This window comes from Ascaphus truei, chromosome 8 (assembly GCF_040206685.1).
Source record: "Ascaphus truei isolate aAscTru1 chromosome 8, aAscTru1.hap1, whole genome shotgun sequence".
Classification (NCBI taxonomy): Eukaryota; Metazoa; Chordata; class Amphibia; order Anura; family Ascaphidae; genus Ascaphus; species Ascaphus truei.
The window spans coordinates 63,704,834-63,718,120 of record NC_134490.1 but is presented as its reverse complement, the minus strand read 5'-3'; the positions used below and the strand labels follow the sequence as shown (position 1 = coordinate 63,718,120).

At 43.8% G+C, this 13,287-nt stretch overlaps 1 protein-coding gene across 3 annotated transcripts in view; it reads right to left on the bottom strand.

Moving 5' to 3' along the window:
* Positions 1-13,287, bottom strand: part of CRTAC1 (cartilage acidic protein 1) — a 317,696-nt gene that overhangs the window by 191,320 nt on the left and 113,089 nt on the right. For all 3 annotated transcript variants that reach the window (XM_075612348.1, XM_075612347.1, XM_075612349.1), the window contains exon 2: positions 9,174-9,373. In XM_075612348.1, the coding sequence (XP_075468463.1) occupies positions 9,174-9,373 (200 nt within the window). The remainder of the gene's footprint in view (positions 1-9,173; positions 9,374-13,287) is intronic.

Sequence of the window (13,287 nt, the reverse complement as noted above, 5' to 3'; positions counted from 1 at the left end):
TCTGCCAGGTACATACTGGGTATTTGCTCGAATAAAGTGTGTCGGTGCAGTATACAGTATACAAGATTCCTGGATGTGCAGCAGTATGATCCTTTAACATTGAGTGTTCCATGGTTGTGACATCTTGGCATATACGCAGAGTTTGCAATGTGTGTTGTTGCATGGTTTTGTGCCATTATCAGTGTCTTTAAGTTTGTTATGAAGTTTGTGATGAAGTTTTCTGTTTACTGTTGACTAATTTCTGTTTGAGGTTTGGTGTTTGCTGGAACACAAGAATAGGAGGTTTGGGGAAGATTTATTTTAATGTCACATCCTCTGCCAGCATACAGTAGGTTGCGGATCTTTGCAGGGGATTGTTTTCATCGATATGTGTAGTGTAGAACCCCCTTGGGTATAACGCGTCCGTGATCACCATGTAATCGAACGCCTGTGCATGTGACATCAAATTCCGTTAATGCTACGAAATAATGAGATTGATTCTAATGTGATGGAGAAGGGATGTTCGTGGATATTCCTTGTGGTTTGGCATTAGTTGAACTGTATATGGGATGCATTCTAGACTCATGCTCCTTCCAAAATGGCGTGATACATGTCCTCAAAACTTATGCTCCTGCCTCATTCTGTGGCTAATTCTGTCACTTTACTGTTATTGTTTTTTATTGTCTATTGCGATGTAAATGGTGTATATTGTTTTGAATTCAATATATTTTTAGTTTTTTTCTTCTGTATTAAAATACCATTTTGGGCAAATCATTTTCTGTGTAGAGTTTCTATTAAATTCAATCAAATAATAAAAGGCTACTGCCTGATAAGTGTTCTTTGCAGCTACATATGATGTGCCATTATTATATATAACACTAGCTGAGTGACCCGGCGTTGGCCGGGATGTATTTTTGGGGGGGCGGACGACAGGGTTGGGCTTCCCCCGGGTGACTGAGTGACTGACTGAATGGGTGGGTGACTGGGTGACTGACTGAATGGGTGGGTGACTGAATGGGTGTGTGACTGGGTGACTGACTGAATGGGTGGGTGACTGGGTGACTGACTGAATGGGTGGGTGACTGGGTGACTGACTGAATGGGTGGGTGACTGGGTGACTGACTGAATGGGTGGGTGACTGAGTGGGTGGGTGACTGAGTGGGTGGGTGACTGAGTGGGTGGGTGACTGAGTGGGTGGGTGACTGAGTGGGTGGGTGACTGAGTGAGTGGGTGACTGAGTGAGTGGGTGACTGAGTGAGTGGGTGACTGAGTGAGTGGGTGACTGAGTGAGTGGGTGACTGAGTGAGTGGGTGACTGGGTGAAAGTGGGTGACTGTGTGAAAGTGACTGGGTGACTGGGTGGGTGTGGGTGACTGGGTGGGTGGGTGTGTGGGTGACTGAGTGAGTGGGTGGGTGACTGAGTGAGTGTGTGCGTGACTAAGTGAGTGGGTGGGTGACTGAGTGAGTGGGTGGGTGGGTGGGTGACTGAGTGAGTGGGTGGGTGACTGAGTGAGTGGGTGGGTGACTGGGTGGGTGACTGAGTGGGTGGGTGGGTGACTGAGTGGGTGGGTGAGTGGGTGACTGGGTGAAAGTGGGTGACTGGGTGAAAGTGACTGGGTGACTGGGTGGGTGTGTGGGTGACTGGGTGGGTGTGTGGGTGACTTGGTGACAGTGCGTGGGTGGGAGACGGTGGGTGACTTACCTTGACCCCGTGGCATCTGGCTGGGGCAGGAGGTGAGTTGGGGAAGCTGGCGGGGGGGGCAAGAGTGGCAGGAGGCTCACGCCGCGCTTACCCTCCGTCTGGGAGCCGGTGCACGTGAGGAGGAGGCCCGCGCCGCGCTTCCCCTCTGTCCGGGAGCCGGCGCACGTGAGGGGGAGTGCAGGAGGCCCGGGCCGCGCCACGCTTCCCCTCCATTCCTCGTTGTGAGCCAGAGGGGAGGAGCCTGGAGTTTGCTGCTGAGCAGGAGGGCCGCGCTTCCCCTCTCCGGGAGTGGCGCACGGTGAGGGTGATGGTGCGGCTGGGGATGTTGCGGAGCGTGGGGATTTGGGTGCGGTGGGGAGGGGGGAGACAGTGAGGGGCACCGGGAGAGGAGGGGCACCGGGAGAGGAGGGGGGGGGTGGAAGGTGAGCTGCGGTCCAACTGACGGGGGAGAGTGAGGCCAAGCAACAGTGTGTGTGTGTGTGTGTGTGTGTGTCGTCACTCCGCCTCAGGCCAATGAGAGGTGTGGGGACGGGCAGCCCAAGGGACCAATGAGATTTCCCCTAGGGACACAGGAAGATGCAGACAGGCATACAGTGCTTTGTGACAAACGCCCCTCTTTTGTAGTGCTGACGTCTGTCTGGGTTCTTCCCGACACAGTCTTCTAGGGTTAATTATACAACAAACAGGATCATGCAAAGTATTATGCTGCTTAACTCAGGCTTCTGCCTGCTTTATTTTCATCCAAGTAAGGTACTGCAGCTTTAACATGTGAAGGTTAGAGGTACTCAGATACTTTCATTCAGCAGTTCACATATTTCAGTGTTACCATATTTCCCACACTGTTATTTCAAGAAATAAAACCAAAATCATATAAGCAAAATCCTATCCCTTTCAGGGATCTAACTACACATCAGAATCAGTCTCTCTAACAGCTGCTGGCCAACTAAACTGGTTCCCCAGCTTAAAACAATGCTCTCTCATTTAAGGTCACAAGATACAGTACAGTCTTTTAGCAACAGCAGTAACCATTTGTTTTGTCTTATCTGTTCGTGGAGTCCAGGCAAATCCTCTGGTACTGTGATGCGTGGAGGGGCCGTCAACCCCGATACTGGATGCAGGGGAGCAGCGACACCCCCAGCCCCCAGGCTCCAAGGAGAGAGAGAGAAATGCAAAACCTCTCTGCTCTAAATACCTGTGCATGTGATTAGAAGAGCAGGTGAGGGAGAACTAGAGCCATTGTAATCTGTGGTCTGGATTTTCCATCCAGCTGCCTGAGTTAATGGGAAGCTGTGGAACGGATCATTTGTAACTATTCCTGCACTTTCTGCTTTAAAATGGGGCAGAAAGCTGCCTAACATCTTTGGACTATGTCACATATCCCCCTCCCCAGCTCACACCTACTGGGGTGAGCGGCCATGGACCTCACTGGGGTGAGCGTCCTACCTGAAATACTTGAGCTAACTCCTCAGTACAACATTAAGTATTCACATGACACGAATATGAACTTTTCCCACGGCAATTATGGACAATAGGTTTCGTCATAAGAGACTATACTTGGCAAACATATTTTGTTGCTCTCTATTAGGGAACTATTTTGAAAAATAAGTGTCTAGCACACATTCTTACAACCCAGGATATGCTAAATATATTCAGAAAACCAGACAATTTCTATTACCTCCCTGGGTTGTTCTACTCTAGAATATGAACCTCATTATATAATTTACCAACTGAAAGGGCCATCAACCCTGTATATTAATTTGTAGTTTAGCTACATTTTCAACACAGAGAACCAATATAACACTGTAACATTGACAAAATGCTTATTCTAGAGGCCTAATATACCTTAACTACAATAGCTTATTTGCATAGTTAAGTGTCCGTGACATAGTCCACACGTGTAATAACAAAACAATATCGGTCAATTCCCCAAACACATTTTTTTTTTCTTTGACTTCCAGTCCATTATATTTCCTGACTTTATTTCATAGGCCGCTGCAAACTGCAAATGACTGGACTGTTTCTTTAGCCTCTGACAGAACTCTGGGGCCGGATAGTCTTTGTCTTTATATTGTGGCCCAGAGTGGCGAGATCCGGAAAAATTCAAGGCCCGCGTTGACCTTCGTCGCTTTTGCTTTGCAACCTTTGAACCTTTATGGTACTTCTTACTGCCATGTATTTTCTCAAGACCATCACTCTCAGAGATTTGGGATTTCCCCTCTGGGGCAATTATATGGTACTTAGAAGATGAAGCACTGATTACCTTGATGGGGTTCTCACTAACTCCGGCTGTACCCTGTGGCATTTTACCTTTGCAGCCGGCAGGCATGTAGTGTTGGGCCTCTCTTTCCTGAGGCCTACATTTATTAAGGCGGAAATACCGCTGTATAACCAGTGACGCATTTCTCAGGGTTTGATAGCGAATCCTGTTCTGTGTCATCCTAGTCAGAGACTGGATCTTTATAGTTGCTCCTTTCATAATGAGGAACCTGTTTCGTACCATGCGGGCACGGTAGAATGATTGAAGTACAGAGGCTGCTTTATTCCGGCGATTAAACTGATGAATTTTCATCCCTCTGTAGGCAGCCTGTAGGATGATAGTTGCGGCGCGTTTACGCCGATAATTTTCTCTTTCCCTTCTTCCTTGGATAAGAGCTTTGCAGTGCTTCTGAATTATTCTAACGCTTTTCTCCTTTTTCAAAACGTTAAGTTCCTCCACGAGAGAATTCTGTTTTGTGCATATATGTCGCAATTCTGTTCTCAGAGCGTCCATTTCTTCCTGGTGCTGGCTCTGAGTGTGCATCAATGCATTCTGTAGTGCTTCCTGCACTTCTAATTTTTCCTGAGTCAACTGTTTCTTTACTTTTTCTGCTTGGTCAGTCAAATCTGAATTTTCCAATTTCAGAGTCTCATTTTCTTGCTTTACAGTCTCTAACTCACTCAGGGCAATCTCATGGGTTTGCTTCAACATTCCCAGCTCTGTGTTCAGACCGTGGCCCTCCAGGCGTGAGTTTTGCACCTCTGTGCTGAGCGCGTGAACCTCTTGTAGAGCCTTCCCGTATTTCTGTTTTAGGATAGCCATTACGGTGTTGGCCTTTTCCAGCCTAGTCGTCACCTCTTCCAGCTCACTCCGTAAGAGAGACTCTGTTTTCTTCAAAGCCTCGTACTCCTGTAAAGCTGGAAGTATACACCTCTGTAATTCGGCGTTCGATTCTCGCTCTTCCATCCAACATTCTCGCTCCTTCTTGCTCCATTCTCGCTCCTTCACCAAATCCTGCCACAGGACTTCATAATTATGGCGGGCAGCTTGGAGTGCAGAAACCAAAGCCTCTTTATCCTGGTTCAAGGATTCAGCTTCCCTTTGCTCCTCCTTTTCCTTTGCCACTGTTCCCGTGACAATTCTGCCGGTCACTCCGGTCTCCAGCACATCTCGGCGCCTTTCTGACGCATGTCCTGACAGCGCAGGTTCAAGTGGCTCGGTCACTTCCCCTGTGACTTGAGGAACAGTTTTCTTTTTCTTCTTCTTTCTTTTTGCTTTATTAGCTCCAGAGATATCAGTGGTACTGGGCACACGCTCACTGGTATCAGCTTCCACATCTTGCTTGCACTCATAGGGCGTTGCTTGCTTTTGCAGCTGTTTGTCTTTGAAAAATTTGGGGCACACATCTTCCATGTGACCTACTTTATGACAGGCCCAGCATACTAAATTCATCTGTGGGTACGACTCTCCTCCAGGGGCCACATACGAGTCGTCATCATCATCATCGTATGGCCTGAAGGGACACTGTTTTTCATGATTATGTACATTACAAAACAAACATTTCACGTCGGCCATTTTAGAAACCCGGCAGGGACAATTTGCTAACTGCAATTTCACTCACTTCAGCAACTTGCATACAGCACTTGCTAGCTGCAAATTCACTCACTTCAGCAAAAGGCATTAGCTTTACAAACAGCACTTGCTAGATGCAATTTATTTTTTTTCTTCTTTTTCAGCAAAACATTTTGGTTTTCTGTTTGGGTTCAGGGTGCTATTGCATCCACACTTCGCACATTCTCTGTGTATGCTAGAAGCACAACTGATATACACAGTGGGACAGACTTCACTCATAGCATCTGTACTTTAGTTCAGCTCGGCGGCCATTTTAAACCCCCGCATTTATTTGCAAACCCACAGACTTTTTAGTGTCGACCCGCATTCTCCACCATATGTGACAAACGCCCCTCTTTTGTAGTGCTGACGTCTGTCTGGGTTCTTCCCGACACAGTCTTCTAGGGTTAATTATACAACAAACAGGATCATGCAAAGTATTATGCTGCTTAACTCAGGCTTCTGCCTGCTTTATTTTCATCCAAGTAAGGTACTGCAGCTTTAACATGTGAAGGTTAGAGGTACTCAGATACTTTCATTCAGCAGTTCACATATTTCAGTGTTACCATATTTCCCACACTGTTATTTCAAGAAATAAAACCAAAATCATATAAGCAAAATCCTATCCCTTTCAGGGATCTAACTACACATCAGAATCAGTCTCTCTAACAGCTGCTGGCCAACTAAACTGGTTCCCCAGCTTAAAACAATGCTCTCTCATTTAAGGTCACAAGATACAGTACAGTCTTTTAGCAACAGCAGTAACCATTTGTTTTGTCTTATCTGTTCGTGGAGTCCAGGCAAATCCTCTGGTACTGTGATACGTGGAGGGGCCGTCAACCCCGATACTGGATGCAGGGGAGCAGCGACACCCCCAGCCCCCAGGCTCCAAGGAGAGAGAGAGAAATGCAAAACCTCTCTGCTCTAAATACCTGTGCATGTGATTAGAAGAGCAGGTGAGGGAGAACTAGAGCCATTGTAATCTGTGGTCTGGATTTTCCATCCAGCTGCCTGAGTTAATGGGAAGCTGTGGAACGGATCATTTGTAACTATTCCTGCACTTTCTGCTTTAAAATGGGGCAGAAAGCTGCCTAACATCTTTGGACTATGTCACAGCTTTCACAAATATATAATAAGATTACCAAATTATCAGCATTATCTTAAAAAAATAAATATTAAAAAAAAAAAAAAAAAAGAGAGAGAAGTTTCCCAACTCCGCCATTCAACACAAAATAAAATCTTCACTGCATCCTTTTCATATTTAAACGGCTACTAGTAATTCATTCAAAACAGATTTTATACATCAGATATATCAATGTCCATTGTTTACTGGAGCTTTAAATCTATGTTTGCTTTTTAATTTCTCTGTTTCGCTGTTTGGTAATAAGCAATTTAAGCAAAAAGCAACAAGAAAAATAGAATTAACCCATTCAGTGTTCCAGTCCTGCAAAGCACTGAGGAGCCATTGAAACATTTAAGCACTATTGAATGTAGCCGTTCTGTATCTACTGAATGAGAACCTGCAGTGATTACCACTACAGCAGGCAGTTTGTGTAAATCAGTATATACCTCAGGGGAATAGGCAATCAACACACATTAAAGAAAACATTTCAATGTGCAATTTTATTTAAGTCACTCTCATCCATGACTAAAGATAGGGGAATACGCCCAATTCCGTTACCCAGATTTTCTCGCATTTCTAACAACCTCCCACCCCCACACACAAATCCATTTCACAGTGTTAAATCTACGGACGGATTTGGTCGGTACTAATCCGAGTGGATTCATCAAAAGCCGCCATTGGATACAATCCATTGACAGATTTGTCAAATCCAATCCGTGGATTTAGCAATCCGTTGGCAGATGAATCCGCTAATTGGATTCTGCAAATCCGTCCACGGACTGTAGAATCCGCGGAGTGTATTGGTAATAATAATAATAAATACACAAAATGGCGAGTCGCCCTTTTTTAGGTTGATCCGCGGACCAAAGGAACCAGACAAAAAAATGTGCCCAACTCTACCATGTTACTCTTGAAGCTGCTTTTCACATATTTGAGGACTGTACAACTCTATAGTCTCTACTGAAACTGGTAAAAATAATAATAATAATAATACTACACCGGATCACAGCAATGTTTTTCCTATAATACATTTGGTGCTTTTTGCACTACTATTGAAGACTGACCAATAACACCATATATATTATATTCTAATTTGAAATCACAATCAGTCAAAATTAAAATGACCATATTTGCGATGGATTGATTTGCTTGTGACGTCAATGGAACACATGCATTACAAGAGTGGTCTTGGACTGGACATATGTTCAGTTTTCGTATGGTCCTCACAACAAAGGGGAAAAAAATGAAAATTAAGAAAAATAAAAGAATCCCCAGTAAAAACTATAGAATTTTTTTTTATATTAATACAAACAAACAAGTATTAGGTTCCCCTTTCCGAACATGTACATTTATGCAACATGAATCACACAATGTTTTTGCCTATGTAACAGGATGCTACTATTGGAAAGACTTGGGCCCAGATACACAAAGCTATTAAATAAAGCCAAATAACTTCACTTCACCTAAAATAACGGACGTTATTTTCCCAGAGTTCAATGCCTATCCCCAAAGTGATTATATGAAAAAACAACAGCCGTTAAGCATAGGTCCAACGCCTAAATTAAGTTAGCACTATCTTGCGTTTGCTTCAAATAACCCAGCACTAAGCCTGTCCAAAAGTGGCATCACACCTATCCAGACCCTGAAACAAGGAGGTTCTCTAGCAAAAACCTGGGAGTAACGCCATCTTTCGGCAAGACCTAAATAACCCAATGTTCAGTCTCTGCGTTAACCTGAATTGTCTTTAGTAGATATGCAATGTTAAGGGGAAAACCTCTTTAGCACCAACGGTTGTACAAATGAAGCACTACACTATCTAAAAGAGTAAAAATGGATCAACATTAGGTTACTCCCTTTAGTGAATAAGCGTTACTATTAAGCTAACATTAATGTAGGTTAGCGTTCCATTAAATAGCTCAATGGAGGTTTGGGCATCTTGAATACCAAGCAATATTCTGCTATAAGACACGTTCTAGCGCTAGACTTACAACTTACAGCCCATTCAAGTCAATGGGATGTAAAATCCTTAGGAATTCACTCCTGTGGCGTGAGTTCTGGTCATTAAAAGGAAAATCACATTTATTCACCAGTACAGTGTCATGCTTCTAAATAATATTCTTTCATCTTGGTACTTAGTCCATATTAGATAGATCAGGGGTGGCCAACTCCAGTCCTCGAGGGCCACCAACAGTTCAGGTTAACCCTGCTTCAGCACCGGTGGCTCAGTCAGTCCCTGCTTCAGCACAGGTGGCTCAGAAACTCAATCTTTGACTGATTAAGCCACATTGTGCTGAAGCAGTGATATCCTTAAATACTGACCTTTTGGTGGCCCTTGAGGACTGGAGTTGGCCACCCCTGAGAGAGATTATACAAAGTACATACGGTATAAAGAGAAACTTCTTCTGTGCTCACTAAAACTCAAATACAAAAGACAAGTTTTATCGTAGAAGACATTCAAAATGTTTAGATAACATTCCAGTAAAAAAATTAAATGGCACCCACCCAGCCACAACAATTTCAAAGTCTCCATCATTGTCCACATCTGTGATGGCCACTCCGTAGTTCAGTTGTGTTGGGTTACTTTCATAATCCGGTGGGAGGATGGTGTTGGTCACAGCTGTGAACATTGGTTCGGACCGTTGAGCTCCTCCACAGCAGAGAATAACTGAGAGCAACACCACAAGGTGCATCATCTTGGATATCTGAAATGAATCAGTACAACACTTTAAATCATTCGTAGACATATTCAGAAATAATAAAACCTAGGATTATACATTTAGAATGGAAAGTTAAAATAAAATATGTGAGATACAGTATCAAATGTAACATTTATGGACAATCGTACTCAATACACCGCATGGCTGGTTGAGGAGTTTCTGAAGATAGAAATGACAGGGTATTCAGAGTATGGAGACCCTATTATCGAGCTATACAAGGCGATGGAGATTTTATTTTGACACTATTCTCAGCATTAAGGGGAATAACTGATTGGATGAAAAATTGAAGAATGCAAAGCCGTAAAAGAATCAATAGGAAAACATTGTATTATTTTAAAATGTTTCAACTACCTGGTAGTTGAACCACTTATGTAGCTCAAGAATCTAGAGCTACAGTACATTGTTTCATTAAGGGAATTTAAATCTCAAGATCATTTAGCCCTAGCACAGTGGTGTGCTAATTGGGGATGGTGTGAGATTGTTTTCGGAGTGCGCGGGGTTTACAGAGGCCCCGCGCACTTCCCGAAGGCACTTAAATTAAGTGCCGGGGAAGCGGCGAAGGCCTCTGTACACTGCACTTAACTTGCTTCTGTAGACGCGTTGCCATGGCAGCGCGGCATCATTGGTCATGTGACATCACGTTGCCATGGGTCGTGATGCCGACGCCGGAGGCAAGGTAAGAAGCAGGGATGTGCCACGCAGAGAGGGGAACAGCCGGCGGGGGGGGCGCAGAGAAAAAAAGGTTGTGCTCCCCTGCCTTAGCATATGAAGTATAGCAACCAACTCTGCTATTGACAATCTATTTTTATGCCATAAAAGTTGAAATGTCATTTCCCTAAAATCACTCTGAAGTCCTAAAACTTGTGTGTATTTCTCCTCATGCATTTCTAAATTGAATACTCAAGATTTAGATGCTTAATAATCTTCTAGAAAGGACCATAATATTAACTACTACCAGGAAAAAGAATGCCATTTTATAAGTCCAAATTAATATTTAGGAAAGGAAACCGTTTCACATAGCTGAGTCACTTCACTATAACAAATTAAAATTTTAATTATATATACACACACACACACACACACACACACTTTTTTTTTTTAACTACCTTCACATTTTGACCCGGGAGAACTACAGTACATATTTTAACTTTTTTAAGTGTTGCAAAAAGTATTCTAAACTAATTTATCGATTTGCATAAAAGATACTATTTAAGGGCATGAATTGCGCCTTTATTTATTATTTTTTAACATGGGGTTGAAGCATGGGGTTTTCGGACATGAACCCTCTTAGTTTCAGCTCCAGGGACCCCATGCTTTCCAAAATATAGACCTCGAAAGAGGCTGGCGGTGTTTTGGTAAAGTTTAACGCTCACTCCCGTGTAACGATGGCCAATAGGAAGCCGAACCCAGTGATGTCACCGCTACCTATTGGCCAGCAGGGCGCCGGAGCTTTGAAACTCCGCCATTACTTGATCCCTGCTGGCTGAGATCTGTATCTCCGGAAGCAGGGAGTCCCCAGAGCTAAAATTAATGAGGTTCAGCTCGGAGATGCCCCACTTCAATCCCATTCTAAAATTAATTAATTTTTTTAATTCATTTTAATTAATTGCCTCTAAAGCAGCTTTCCGCCAAAAATTTAAATTGATTTTCTAACACAATTGGAAACTTTGTGTCCCCCTGCGCTGAAGCTCATTTTCAGCAATAGTGATTTTCCCCTCATCCCCCTGATGCTGAGATAATTAGCCTTTTTGTGCCATGCTATGCAATCAGTTCACTAATATCGGTTTCTCTTATATTGCGCTGTACATAGAATTTTGAAGGCACAAGTCCCTGCCCCATAGAGCTTACAATCCAATGTTGGTGCAAGGGCACATGGGCTGAAGGTCACAGAGCGGACACTGCTACAGGCTCCCTTGCTTAGGTAATGTCGTTGGCAGTGTCATTGTTTTCCGAGTCAGTGACGTCTCACTAAGCCTCCCCTTCAGCCCAGGGCCTTTACCACTGCAATGACTGATACCTGCTACAGCAAGGGTGGCCAACTCCCGTTCTCAAAGGCCACCAACAGGTCAGGTTTCAAGGATATCCCTGCTCCAGCACAAGTGGCTCAGTCATTATGATTGAGCCACCTGTGCTGAAGCAGGGATATCCTGAAAACCTGACTTGTTGGTGGCCCTCAAGGACTGGAGTAGGCCTCGCCTGTACTACAGTTCTCTCTGTTCGCAACAATGAACCATCTCCTCTTGAACGTCTGATGGAAACTGAATGAGAATGTCTGTTCAATGACTGATCTTTACCTAATTTATACAGGTGGAGGAGTCAGGTTTTTGTGAACAAGCTTTCAATTATCTTTCAGCTGCAAAAAGGGGTTTATGGGATATTTTGGTATTCAACTTAACTCAAAGTATATAGCACAGATTTTTTTTTATAGGTATCTGTTTTCTTGTCACATGCATTTTCCTGACCGATGCAGCAAAGGGACGTCTATATCAATAGGAAGATGACTGTATTGCATTAAATTTATAAGTGCACGGTATGCAGAAATGGATATAATGCAGAGAGCAAGCAGATGAGACTGATAGAAAACGGAATTATTGCCTTAAAAAGAGTGCGCATCTTAAATTCAGCTTTGGAAAGCTCTAAGGACCGGACGTGCAAATACTCTTTGTATTATCTTTCTGAACAGAATGTGAAGGATGTGCAGAGGGAGACAGTCACAGCGGGTGTCTCCTATCAGTATGCTGTCTGCTGTAACTATGTGTAGCTTATGATATAGTACGACAAGAGCAGAAACATAAGGAAGCCGTAATGGAGCAAGAGACAAAAGAGAGCGGTACTGTGAAAAAGAATACAGCAAGAGATGGGAAGATAGAGCACGAAAAGAATAAGTGGTGCAGCTTAAAGCAGAAGAACAAGGTGCATGGGTAAAGCCGGGCAAACTAATGGGGAAGATGTAGCGAAGGACGAAAATGGAAGCAAAAATAAGAGAGGCCAAGACAAACATGGCATGTCAAACAAAAGATAAATGAATGGAAGTATTTTAATGGATGGTAAATAAATAAAAATGCCAGAGGTTTCAGGGATGGAAGAAAAGAGACAGGACGGAGAATAATGTTGCACTAAAGAAAGATCTAAAATATGAAATAAATGTGGACCAACATATCAATCATACAAGGTATTCTTGTACATAAGGTTGAGACTGTTTAGGTCTCGACCAGATGTGATCTCTAAACTTGTGTAAGGCTTAAAGAAACAATCCCTCCACCCCCCAAATGTCGATATGAGATTAATTTGCATAATGTTACCATCTTACCCCTTGTGCATGTCTTGCTCTGTTTCATTTAAAAGAAAAAAAGGTTTTTTTTATGTTTAAAAAAAATCATAGACCTTGGTCGGGACAGCAATGGTTACACTGACACATTGCATAATCTGACTGTCAGGGTATAGGGCCGTTAGGTTATACATCGCACTATACACTGACACGGAGTAGAACCTGACGCGCTATACACTGACACAGAGTACGTAGTCAGATTACACAGATGACAGGGGTAGCAGATGGACTGACAGGGGGTACAGTTGGTACAAGGGGTGATTGTCACTACCTTGCTCTCCAGTTACCACAGCCAGCACCACATGGTGCTCTCAGCAGGCAGAGTTTATACTCACTCCTTGTGCTGCTTGGGAGCCCACCAGGGGTCACTGGTCCATAGGAGCTCGGGAGAGAAGCTGTTAGGGGGCACGCTGGCTTCTCTTCCATGTCTCTATGGCCGCTCTGCACTGTCTGCTGTCGGAGTCCCTGGTTTTTTTTTTCTTTTCTTCGGGCGCCGCACATGAAGCACTGAAGGGCCGCATGCTACTCTTGGGCACAGGTTGGCTACCCCTGCTGTAGTGTATATATGTAA